At 40.5% G+C, this 12,500-nt stretch overlaps 1 protein-coding gene across 5 annotated transcripts in view; it reads right to left on the reverse strand.

Moving 5' to 3' along the window:
* Positions 1 to 12,500, reverse strand: part of LOC138033710 (polyunsaturated fatty acid lipoxygenase ALOX15B-like) — a 32,178-nt gene that overhangs the window by 17,522 nt on the left and 2,156 nt on the right. For 2 of the 5 annotated variants that reach the window (XM_068881502.1, XM_068881503.1), the window contains exons 1-5: positions 6,884 to 7,790; positions 6,183 to 6,227; positions 3,045 to 3,170; positions 2,197 to 2,294; positions 767 to 899 (exon numbers count right to left, since the gene is read on the reverse strand). In XM_068881502.1, coding sequence (XP_068737603.1) covers positions 767 to 899; positions 2,197 to 2,294; positions 3,045 to 3,170; positions 6,183 to 6,227; positions 6,884 to 7,396 — 915 coding nt within the window. In that variant the 5' untranslated portion in view covers positions 7,397 to 7,790. Of the gene's footprint in view, positions 1 to 766; positions 900 to 2,196; positions 2,295 to 3,044; positions 3,171 to 6,182; positions 6,228 to 6,883; positions 7,791 to 8,954; positions 9,147 to 10,899; positions 12,103 to 12,500 lie in introns of those variants that run through there. The other 3 variants (XM_068881504.1, XM_068881507.1, XM_068881505.1) reach the window with 3 other exon arrangements.

Genomic DNA, 12,500 nt, shown 5'->3' on the forward strand with positions numbered 1-12,500 from the left:
ACGAGGAGGAGGAAGATGATGATGATGATGAGGTGGAGGAGGAGGCGGAGGAAGATGAAGATGAGGAGGAGAAGGAGGAGGATTGATGATGATGATGATGAGGAGGAGGAGGCGGAGGAAGATGAAGATGAGGAGGAGAAGGAGGAGGATTGATGATGATGATGATGAGGAGGAGGAGGAAGAGGAGGCGGAGGAAGATGAAGATGAGGAGGAGAAGGAGGAGGATTGAAGATGATGATGATGATGATGATGATGATGAAGTTGATGATGATGATGATGAGGTGGAGGAGAAGGAGGAGGAGGAAGACGAAGATGAAGAGGAGAAGGAGGAGGATTGATGATGATGATGATGATGAGGAGGAGGAGGAGGAGGAGGAGGAGGAGGAGGAGGAGGAGGAGGAGGAGGATGAAGTCTCATACAGCCGAGCACAGGTGCTGTACAACCAACCAACCAACTGCTCTTTCCTAGCAGAGGGGAAAACCTGACAAACGGGAGAAAAACGAACCTCTCGACGCCCCGCAGCAAAATAAAGTGGCAACAAGCTCCACCAACAAATGACACCGAATTTGGAATCGATCCACAAAAGGCGGGCCAATTCAGTCACGTGGACCATTATCCTTAGTAATGACAATTGCTTTTTTTTTCACTGTTTTTGGTTTCAGGACGATACAAATTTTCCTTAATCTTACATAACTTTCCATTTTTCCCAAACTTCGCATAACTTCTTATTATTTTGAGAGTTATTGATTTTCTTTCTCATCTGACCTTTCTTGGTTCATCTAAGTTGAGTCGACTCAGGATTTTCAAATCAACAATGAAGATCCTCTTCGCTGCTAAGACCTCCTCTAGAGTCTGTCCCTCAAGGAACGGCTCCAACATCCCAGATGTGACTGATAAACTAAAAATACAAAGTTTTAGCTGTTTAGTCTTTAATTGCTAGCCGGGATCGACATCCTTGTAATCGTGAAAACGAGCATAGTTGTTTTTTGTTAGGTATTCAGTTTTAAATTTATGTTCTACTTCGTCCAGACGAACCGCGATATTTGTTAAGGAACCGTCCATGTTGCCACCCTTTGCCCAATTTTTTTCCGATACAGAGGATCCGTCTCCAGCGGGATAAATAGTCCAGTTTCAAGTTTTCCATGACCGCTGAATAAAAACACTGATGACGCATTTTTACAAGGTTAGCCTCAATCTGAAGTGAATGTATTCACAAATGACGGCGGGAAAGTGCCTGAAATTTGAAACTAAACAATAGACAGAGTAGTAAACAAGTCATCTTCTCGGAATTTGTGAATATATTCATTTCAGATGGAGGCTAATCCTGTAAAAATGCGTCCTAAGTATTTTTATTCAGCCGTCATGGAGAACCTGCAAATGGCTTTGTTCTTTTTTTCAAGAGCGATAAACCGCAGATCAAAACTACGCCACATTAAAGAGCTCTTGCTGTTGAGAACGAATAGGGAACAAAGCCCCTTGAGTTGTGGTCTGGACTTTCTCGCCAACTCTCTGACCATTGGACGACGAACTCGAAGGATACCAGAATCCTAATAGAGTCTATTTGATTATATTTCCTAAGCTTTGAGAAGTTAAGACCCTGTGGTTTAAACAACAATACATGCATGTAGAGAGGTTTTCCATTGAGTGTCGTAAAACAAATACCAAAGTTATTACTTTGACCAATCACAGCAGGTTTAAAGAGCGCAAATGAAGCAATCCAAATTCGTAGCAATTTCGTGTACGTTGCTCAAAGCGGGACAAAAATCGAGCATGCAAGTGGCAATTGGTATTGGTTTTCCCTCTCGTTGGTTGATAGAGCGAGTTTCAAATGAGTGTTGCAAAACCAAAACAAAAGTAATTACTTTGGCAAGAGTTAGGCCAATCGGAGACAATCCAGTAAACCAATCAAAACTCGAAGTAATTACACGTAGCCGACACAAAGCGCGGGAAAATGTGCACCCGCGAGCCACGATTGGTTTTGGTTTCACTTCTGATTGTTTGAAAAAGTGGCGCGAGTGAAGTAACGCAAAACCAAAGCAATTCGCTAATTAATTTCCACATTCAATTGAAAACCGCTCTAATAAAACTGGCGCGAGATTTTTAAACCATTCACTAAGCGTAGCAGTTGCAATCGCGTAATTAGTTTCGACAGTCATTTGAAAACTGCTCTAATACACTGCATATAAGCCACTCACTTGTCAGGAATTTTAGTGCAAAGGCGAATCAAGGTTGGATTACAGCCGCATAGTCTCTGCCGAGCGAAATGTACGTCATCTCGCCAAAAGTTCCGACCCTAAATAGATGAAAAATAATGAGGAATGCTGAAAAATCTTTTACAATTCTGTAATAACATGGGATTATGTGATAACAAGCGCACTTACAAGCTAAAACAGAGCTTTAAAATAGCTATCGAACTCAAATTTGAGAGTAGGGAAATTTAGTGTAGGATAAGAGAAGATGGTTTGACGGTGGAATGCGACATAAAGATAGTTTAAGATATTAGCCATGGTCTAATGGTAATCACGTTGGATTTGTTTGAGGTTGCGCCAGATTTAAATCCCTTGCTGATCATTTCGGTGATCCAGAATCAAGAATCCCGAGTCCTGAATTAAACTCCTTCGCGCTCTAGACAAACCCTACTGGTTACCAGTTACCACCTTCATTCAAATCACTAAAATGGAGCGTCTGTTCGTAATGTCGCTACCAAATATTTAAAAACAAACGCAACTCTTATGAAAAACTATTTTCCTGTTTTTCGTCCAAAAAATTCCACCGGCAAAAAAATGCACACCCCATCAAAAACGTTCACGCAATAGAAAACACGTCACCCCATTTCAATATCAGCCAATCGCTAATAGGCATAACAAAAAGGGGAGAAAAGGCCATAACAACGCTTGAGAGCCATTTTGGTAGCTCAGTGCACTTCCACTATAAAAACGGCATCTTAAATGATCATCTGAGTAAGGACAGAACAGTTTGTGCGAGGAATCAAATAACTGCGTCAAGCACCTCGTGCAAGAATTCAACATCATCCCTGACTCACCGCTGGTTTCCCAAGTTTCCTTTCAAAAATCTCATCAAAATCGTGGAGAGACTTCCATGGCTCGTAACCAAAGTCTGGAAGCTTGTATTTGTTAACCAGGGTGGATCGCCTAACTATGATATCCCACTAAGACAGAAAAAAAAAAGTGAGGAGGCTGTATTTATACCCTGGATATAGTACATGAAGAGAAGGGTCTAAAACATAGTCAAGACTACAAAGACTACAAATCCCTGTTCCACCGATGAACAACTAAGCCAAAAGTTTTCCCTAGACCTGAAACAACATTTTTGTAGAGGGATTAGGGTTAGGGGACACTTTTGGTGTTGTTTATCTATGTTTAGCTCAGCAACATGTACAATGACCTGTGTTTTAGACCCGTCGTAAAATAAAGCACGAGGTTCATTAATAAACTCAGCTGTCAGCTGGACGAGGGAAGGGAGGGGGTGGAGGGGGAATGTACCAGACGAGTACAGTGAGGGAAGAGGTATTTCGCTTGCACTTGTCCTAAATATCTCTGATTGATATAAAAACTCTATCTTTCAAAATCGTTGTTTTAAAGGCTCCAGCCTGGAGCTCCACAACTAAGGGATACTGATTTGTGTCCTGTAGACTTTTTAAGGCTTCTTCGCTGCTTACTAAGACGATCTTTCTCTAAAGAGATTGACCATTTTCACATTCGCCATAATACACTTTGTTTGCCCCCCAAATTTTGCAAAAACCATTGAATTCAAACACTCTTCGGAATATGCAGTGTACCAAGAGCATTTGAAAACAATGCTTTATGCAAAATTTGGGGGGCAAACAAAGAGTATTATGGGAAATGTGAAAATGGTCAATGAAGAGAACTCGGTAAGGTAACAAGAACAACAGCAATAGTGTTTCGGATAGTTATTTTTTCTTTTTTATATCCAAATTAGCTCAAATTAATTTCGGTCGTATTCTTTTTACTTAGGTTTCACTTCTTCATTAGTGAGCAAAATCAGTTAAGTGTCTTAAGAAGTTTTCTTGTTATTCCCCTAGGGGCCAACTAGTACAAGTATATTAGGACCAATTTTTTTTGTTAAATCCGTTCGTTTTTCCGTCGTGTTAATTAAAACCGAGTGCATGTCATGTAGCTATTGTAGCTACAAGAGTCCTCCGTTTTTTCTGTCATGTTGCACACATTCGGTAAGCCTTGTCGTTTGTTAATATTGTCTTTATGGTGTACGTTTTACGTAGTTTATATCCACTAACTCATATTACTGTATTTCTTTCTTTTTTGTTGCGATCCTCGCATTGATCTCCAGTTTGTTTGTTGGCTAGTAGGCGTGTGTTCGGAATAAAGCAGATTAATTTCTTTTTCTTGTCGCCGGAGTATATTTTGTCCTTCACAATTGGATATAACTGTACCTGACTGAACTAGGAGTAACCTTTGATAAAGCAAATAGGTTATTTCCGAGTTCACGTCTGCCTCCTCTTCAAAGCGAGTCTAACTCCGAAGTTTTTGTGATGGTAATTAGTTCTACTTTACATATGAATGACGTTACGTGCAGGATAACCAAGAGATGTCCGCAAACAAGGCATAAATGAAAATAACTCCCCATTACGATATACGGCACGCAACAAAAGTGTGACAACGAGCAGTTACCCTTTTTCACTATTATTTAATTAGTCTTACAATGTTAAAATTACGTCGGTTAAAGATTAAGTTAATTAAGCAGTTTGTAAAGCAAAGCGGGCTTATGCACTAGTCATTTGTTTCCCCCACCCCCCGACCCCCGGGGATAGTGGGGACATATGGGGAAATTACTAGGGTAATTACGCGAGATTATGCCACAATTACGCCTCTAGGGGGTAGGGAAATTACAAGATTTTCGTTCCTCTGCCCTACCCCTCTGGGGACATACAGGGGGAAATATCGGGCAATTCTTACCTAGGAGGACTGGGACTGAAAAGAAACGAAGAGCAATGGTAATGAGTATTTTCACATGTGCAAAATCAATGTGGCGTCGTTCCTTATATAGTTCACGTGGCACACACAAATGGCAAGAACTGTATATTGTGGTAATCTCCCTAACATTTCCTTGATGACTCAGAATCTTTTAGGAACAGAGGGGTGGGGGAATTACGTGTGTTTGTCTGCTCTAGTCCCCAGTGGAAATACACCTACTTTACAACCATTCAAATGTAATTTCCCTACCCATCCCCGGGGGTCAAGGGGTGGGGGAAACAAATGACTAGTGCATTACTGTCTTTCATGGACATTCAGGTAATGATCTTGATTAAATTCGAACTCCAAGTTCCACTGACGGTAGACATCAATTCTGGACTTTCTTGATTCATTGGATTCTTTTCACTTGCTGAATTTCCTGTGTACAAAAACTTTTACGGAAGACTTCATAATGAACTCTGAACTCTTTATCTTCTTCCCTTTTCAGCTATCGTCTATTTCTTCTCTCCGGATCTAGCAAGGTCAAAGGTTACAGCTTCACCATAGTTATCGCAGTTGTTTGTAGCTTCATCACAGTATCACATCCATAGCAAAAGTTCAATAACAGCCGGCCACGAGGGTAAGCCCTCGGGCAAAGAGTTTTTTCTATTATTTACCAGTCTGCTTTTATACTTTTACTCTAATAATCTAGAAAGTTCTGTTGCTATTTATAGTCTATTACAAGGTGTACTATTTGTAGAAACTGCTGAGTCACATAAAAGAAATTTCTGGAATACTACAGATTCTTAGATAATTCTAGAAAAGTCTGGAATTCCAGGACAGATAAACTAAAAATAATTCTGATCCTCATAACAATGAAAACTAATTTTCATAAGAAAAACTTCGCACTTAGATCCGCTTTGAAGAGGAGGCAGACATGAACTGAAAAATGGCCAATTTCATAAAGATCTCGGTTCGTCCCCGTGTTGCAATGGACTGGCGTGCTGCAAACTCATAGAAGTGAGAAGGGATCCTCACGCTCATTTGTCAAGCACCAGGCGGCAAAAATGCTATTCCGATCCTCCACGTTTCAAAAACGAGATAGATGCAGAATGCAATGTGTATTCCTGTCCGGTAATAGTACCAACAGAATGGGTCTTACTATAGACTAAGGGTTTGTCTTTGGCGAATTTTGATATCAAAAGAACGGAGAGAAATGTTCCACTCACCTGGTGGTTGGAGCTGAAAACTTCTTCCTTTGGACAGAAGCTAATCTGAAATCAGAACAGTATAATTGTCATAGACTAGTCCCCCCTCGTACGCTACGCTCCTAGGTCATATTCGGTTATACTGAGAATGGAGCAGTTAAACGTTTGGTTCTTTTTTTTTTTTTAAGAACCGACTACATTGTGTAGGTTTGATCATCGGTATCCGCGGAAAATTAAATGGTTTATTAAGCTCGGAACAAATAAACGTTTGGTCAGATTTTCCAAAACAGTAAAAAACCACTAACATGATTCTCTAGTAGCTGTCAATGCGGCCAAGGAAATAACTGTTCTTCAAGACTATCCCTGGTGGGACTCGAACCCAAAACTTTTGAAATAGAAGTCCAACACGCTTGTCCATTGCGCCACATCAACTTTCCTTTGCTTTGTCTTTGTCCTCTTAACCTCTCTTTCAAGCTGAATTTTAATGTATCGAAAGTGGCCTGTTATCCACTGGGTAAATTTTTTCGACCTATGAAAAACTGGGTTCAATTCAGATGTTTACCGAAATTGCTCGATTGCTTGTCCCTGTGCGGTGTTGACGAAGTCGCACGTAGCCAACCTATTGCAAGATTTTGACGAGAGTTGTAACGACCGCGAAACAGAGTTGAATTGTGGCGTTAGAAAGTTAACCCATGAACCGCAAGTTTTCAAATTTCACTGACCTGAGGTGGAATCCCGGTCCTGCGTCTATAATACCGATACATGGTTCTTTTCCAGAAGAGTTCAGTTTCCCTCTGCTCCGTCTCTGTATCAAACTGGGGCAAGGTGCTATCGTAGGTCCGCAATACTAAGGGCTGCATGTTTCTAATCCAGCGATGACACGGAAAAATATAATCCTCGAAGTCTTGGCCGCTGTACCGACGCACTTCAATCGTCTCGATAAACCATTCCACGTAGTTTCTTCGGTTGGTTGCGTCGCGGCGTATAAACTCGATCTTGCAAACTCGTCCTATGTTGGTAGCCTCGCAGAATTTGAATGTGTCTGTATGTCCTTTCTTAAATACAGTGACACAGCAGCCTTGTAAACACAATTCCTTCGATCTGTTGCCTCTGTCATCAATGAGAGTCAAGTAAGCGGCGTTATGCAGTCCACCTCCCTTCGTATCTCCAGTTTTGACAGTTATTATCAAGCCTGGAAGATCAAAACAAGTCATGCAATCGACTGAGTTTCCCATGTCAAACTTTCCGCATCGGCGACAGCAAAAACATCTCACTCTCAACAGGTGCTTTATAAATTTACACGCTTAAAAAGTCGATAGGAAGAAAAGTGTGTCATGAATCGATCTGCGTTAAACAAAAGCTAAACATTTGAGAGTTTCTTTGGTGATGGACGCTGTCAAAGATGTCACAATAGTTTGAAAAAAATCATGGTATAGCTTGCATTCCTCAAGAGTTAAAAGCGTCCACCATTCAAGATGCCTATATGAGCGCCATTGTAAACCTCTTTCAAAAATCCTCCAAAAGCTTCCAAATGCGGGGCTGACTTGACCAGATTCAAATCTAGCGATGAAGGGATAAATAATTTTGCAGTTGACTCAGAAGCTGAGCTCAGGCGTCACTGGATTGATATCTTTGCGAAACGTTTGTCCCAGGCAGATACCTTAAAGTTAATGTAAGCTGGAATATACTAATAAAACCAAATAAGTACATGAGCGTCCACAAGCAACAGGTAGAAACTGGCTGCTTCGTTAATTATTAACAGTTTCCAAAGAAATAAAATAACAATTTCGTGCAACTTGTGATAAGAAAAAGCCCAATCGCTGCTGGATGAAAATAGTTCTCTGCATTGACATTTTGGACAAAAAACTCCGCTTTCCTTTTAAGGTTTTAAAGGTAATTTAAGAAAAAGACAACACTAAAAATTTGACCGTGAGAGTAACAAGTCCAACACATATGCTGCCAAAGTAATAGACGCGAAACTTATAGCAAGGTCAAAACAAGTAAATTAGTTTTCTTTGACATAATTTTTAAACTGTTGCCAAGCTTTGATGCCGCGTTGATAATCGGTAAATTGGTTGAGTATTCATTAGTTTACTTTCCTTAAAGGGTAATTATTCGTTGGTATCAACCTAAATAGCTGGATTTACTCGCTGGCCCTGATACAATACAACTTGGTATGAAATAATTCAAACAAGTATTTCAGGAGATAAACTAAGAATAGAGCCAGGATTCGAGCCAGGATCCGAGCTAGGATCCGGGCTAGGATCCGAGCCAGGATCCGAGCCAGGATCTGAGCCAGGATTCGAGCCAGGATCCGAGCTAGGATCCGAGCCAGGATTCGAGACCTAACCGAGACCTAACCTAACCTAACCGAGAGCTACCCTAACCCTAACTAGACCTAACTAGACTAGAACCAACCTAAATAGACCTAACCTAACCGATTCGAGACCTAATCGAGAGATTCGAGAATAAATAGCGGAGAAAGCTCATCTTAGCTCGAATCCTGGCTGCAATCCTGGCTCGGATCCTAGCTCGAATTCTGGCTCGAAGTTTAGGTATCCTCGTATTTCAGGGACTGTCACTGTAGTCACAAAAATCGATTGATAAAGTCTGGTGTGAAGGTACTTTAGATAAGTTCTCACAGTAAAATCAGTAACCGTAGTATTCACTCCATAAGCAAAAAAATGGCTTTGCGCCATGATTCCTGCCATGAGCGTTAATGGCAAAGAATACCAGACTACTAATGTTTATTGATCAGTCCAATGGTTGCTTTCTAATTCGGAGTAAATTTACCTGTTAGCGGCACAGGCAAGTGATCCTTCAGGAAATTCTTCCCAAATTCCGCACGTGCCAGCCGCCGGACTTCCTGGGTTAGCGCTTCGCGTGAGTTCTCCCTCTACCAAACCGCTGACGCCTGTATGCAGGATAGACCCAATTTTGTTCCAACCATCGACAGCGTTCGACCACAGCTTGGGAAAGAGCTCTCTTAGGTCCAAAGATGCCCAGTGTCAGAATAAGTGTTAGTATTCACAGCAGCCATCTTACGGACGGTGCCTACTATTGTTCTTGCGCATAAGTTATGCGCATCTCGAGATACTCGATGACTCGTGATGCTTACTAATACAGGGATATCTTTGCGCGATTTAAAACTATTCGGAGAAAGTAGATCTTAGGAAGTACTTTTGGTCTATAATCATAGACTGCGGCATACACACGTATTGCATTCTTAAACTAGTGAGCCTTTGACGTCATTTTCTCCTCGATCCAGCTCTCTCAAGAACATAACGTTAGTAATGGCGGACCATTAAATAGGAAAATTACAGTTAAAATAAAGAGGTGTCTTTTTGAAATCAAGGCTTAAAACGTGGGTCACTTGATGTTTTGTTAACATAGTTTTGAAATCCAAAGAAAAATATGAATTGATTTTTTGGTCACAGGGGCACTTTAAGTTAACAAGCACGCTCCATTGAGAACCACTCGTGTTCGCGCGCGGGGTTCCCCATGGATTACTTCTGAGCTTAAAAAACAGATGCACGATCGAGATATTTTGAAACTCAGAGCAATTAGATCAAAAATCCTAATGATTGGGTTCACTTTAAAAGACAGCGGAACAAAGTCAATAGTGCGACTAGGCTAGCGAAGCAAGTTTATTATCAAAATATGCTAAACGAGCATAAGGGTGATTCCCGCAAAACCTGGCAGATCATCAATGAGCTGTCTTCCCGAAATTTCGTGGAAACGTCTGTGAAACAACTGAATGTAAATGAGCAATCAGTAACAGCTCCAGCAGAAATAGTGCACGAATTTAATCGTTATTTTGCTACCATTGGCCCGAAACTTGCTAGTGATATTTCTTCTTCAGATGGCAACAGCTATCTGAATTATCTCACTAGCACGGATAAGAAGTTTCAGTTCCGCCCAACCTCCACAAATGAAGTATTTTCACTGCTGAATAAACTGAAAAAATCAAAGGCAGTCGGCCTTGACAAAATTTCTTCTCGACTTATTCGTGAATGCGCGGATCTTATTTGCAAACCGCTGTGCTATATTTTCAATCAGTCATTAAATGTAGGTGTGTGTTCCCAGATGACTGGGAGTGTGCACGGGTCACTTCACTATTCAAACAAGGGGAACGTGATGACCTAAACAATTACCGCCTAATTTTCGTTATCCCGGTTATAGCCAAAGTGTTCGAAAGAATAGTTTATAACCAATTATATGCGTACCTAACAAAGCATAACGTAATATGTAAATGCCAATCTGGTTTTCGCTCTATTCATTCCACCGTTACGGCTCTACTTGGGGCTACGGATACTTGGGCTTACAATATTGACCGAGGAAAAATAAATGCTGTTGTTTTCCTAGACCTAAAAAAAGCTTTCGATACGGTTAATCACGAGATCCTTTTATCTAAATTAAATAATTACGGCATACATGGCATTTCTTACAGCTGGTTTAAGTCCTATTTGGACAACCGCACTCAAAAGTGTTCCATTAATGGATCACTTTCTAAAACTTGCTCACTAAGTTGCGGCGTCCCTCAAGGGACTATTTTGGGTCCATTGTTGTTTTTGCTATATATCAATGATCTGCCAAACTGTCTAACGAATTGTGTGCCATGGATGTACGAAGATGACACCCACCTAACATATGCGGGTGACAATACAGGCGACATAGAATCAAGACTTAACCATGATTTAGAAAATGTTAAAAAATGGTTGATAGCAAACAAACTTACCCTGAACATGACAAAAACCGAATTTATGCTGATTGGATCAAGGCAGAGGTTGTATGCTCTCACAAATCCTCTAATTCCCAGTTTCTGTTGCTAAATCCCTGGGCGTGCTTATTGATAATAATCTTAACTGGAATAGCCATGTCGATAAACTGACAAAGAAAGTAGCTTCTGGAATTGGAGCCCTCAAACGTATAAGGCATCTCGTTCCTCAGACGACATTGCGCTCTATTTATCACGCTTTACTTCAACCGCACTTTGACTACTGCAATGTCGTCTGGGGAAACTGTGGTATCACGTTACATGACAAATTACAAAAACTGCAAAATAGAGCAGCCAGAGTTTTGACCTTCTCTAATTTTGATGCAAATGCTAGCGAGCTATTCAAAATTTTAGGCTGGAAAAATCTAGTTAGCCAGCAACAAATTGCGCTGGCCACAATGGTCTATAAGTGTCTTCAGGGGCTAGCACCGGAATATCTATGTTCTAAATTTACAAACCGCGAATCTGTTTATAGTTTAAGAGACTCTGAAAGAAAGCTTAATGTTCCGTTTCCGCGGACAAATTATTATAGAAACAGTTTCAGCTATAGAGGTGCTACTGTCTGGAATAGCTTACCCCTCAAAGCGAGACAAGCAGAGTCTCTTGGGCTTTTCAAAAATCTGATTAAAGACATATTTTAGTATAAAGCACGGCATTCATGGAAAGCAGCTTTAGAATTAATATAGTTTAATTGTATTTTATTGTAATCATTTTAAAATTTTACCTTTTGTAATTTAGATTTTAGCATTGTTTGTTATCTTAGCTGATGATTTTACCGTGCATAAATAATAAAATATCATATCATATCATATCATACAGTATAAAATTATTCATTATTGTAGCTGTATATTTTTATACGTAATTCAACCATATGGCTGCCATGTATAGAGTGTGTTCACTCTCGTGATCAGTAACCTTAATTATTGATTGACTACAAGGAGTGTTGAACGCTGCCGCGTGCATTGCGTGTCACGTTTCTCGGTTTTCTCTCATTACGCCTACTTCGATGTAGCTTCACTGGTTGCCGATTCGTTTTGTTTCGTTCGTATTCACTAATATACATATTTAGGCAAGTCCAAAAGCGGAGATCAAGTTCCTCAATTATTAAGTCTTATTGATTTATGCTTTTGTTTCCAGGGGCCCGTTTCTCGAAAGTCCCGAAACTTTACGGGCCATTTTCGGGTGTGACAATTTAATTTGTATCTTCACAGTCATTTTGCTTGTTGTTACCTTGAAAACGTGTTAAAATATCAACTTTTCATAACAAGTGGTTGGCAGTTTCACAAATGGCTTTTCGGGTCCGAAAAGTTTTCGGGACTTTCGAGAAATGGGCCCCAGATATCAGATATTTCTATAACTAGTCTGCCTGCTCATCACCATTTTCCAGTCATGTGCACTTTCTAGCTCTTAAATTGGCCGTCTTCCGTGCTCATTATTCAGCCTGTTTTATCGTTCTCGAACTAGCTGTTTCTTCTGCAGCTCGCTTGCGGTCTTGCCTGACCAAATGATATGTCAGAGAACCTCCAGCTGGAGTCGTGTTATCTAAATACCTCGAACACATC

This window comes from Montipora capricornis, chromosome 14 (assembly GCF_036669925.1).
Source record: "Montipora capricornis isolate CH-2021 chromosome 14, ASM3666992v2, whole genome shotgun sequence".
NCBI lineage: Eukaryota > Metazoa > Cnidaria > Anthozoa > Scleractinia > Acroporidae > Montipora > Montipora capricornis.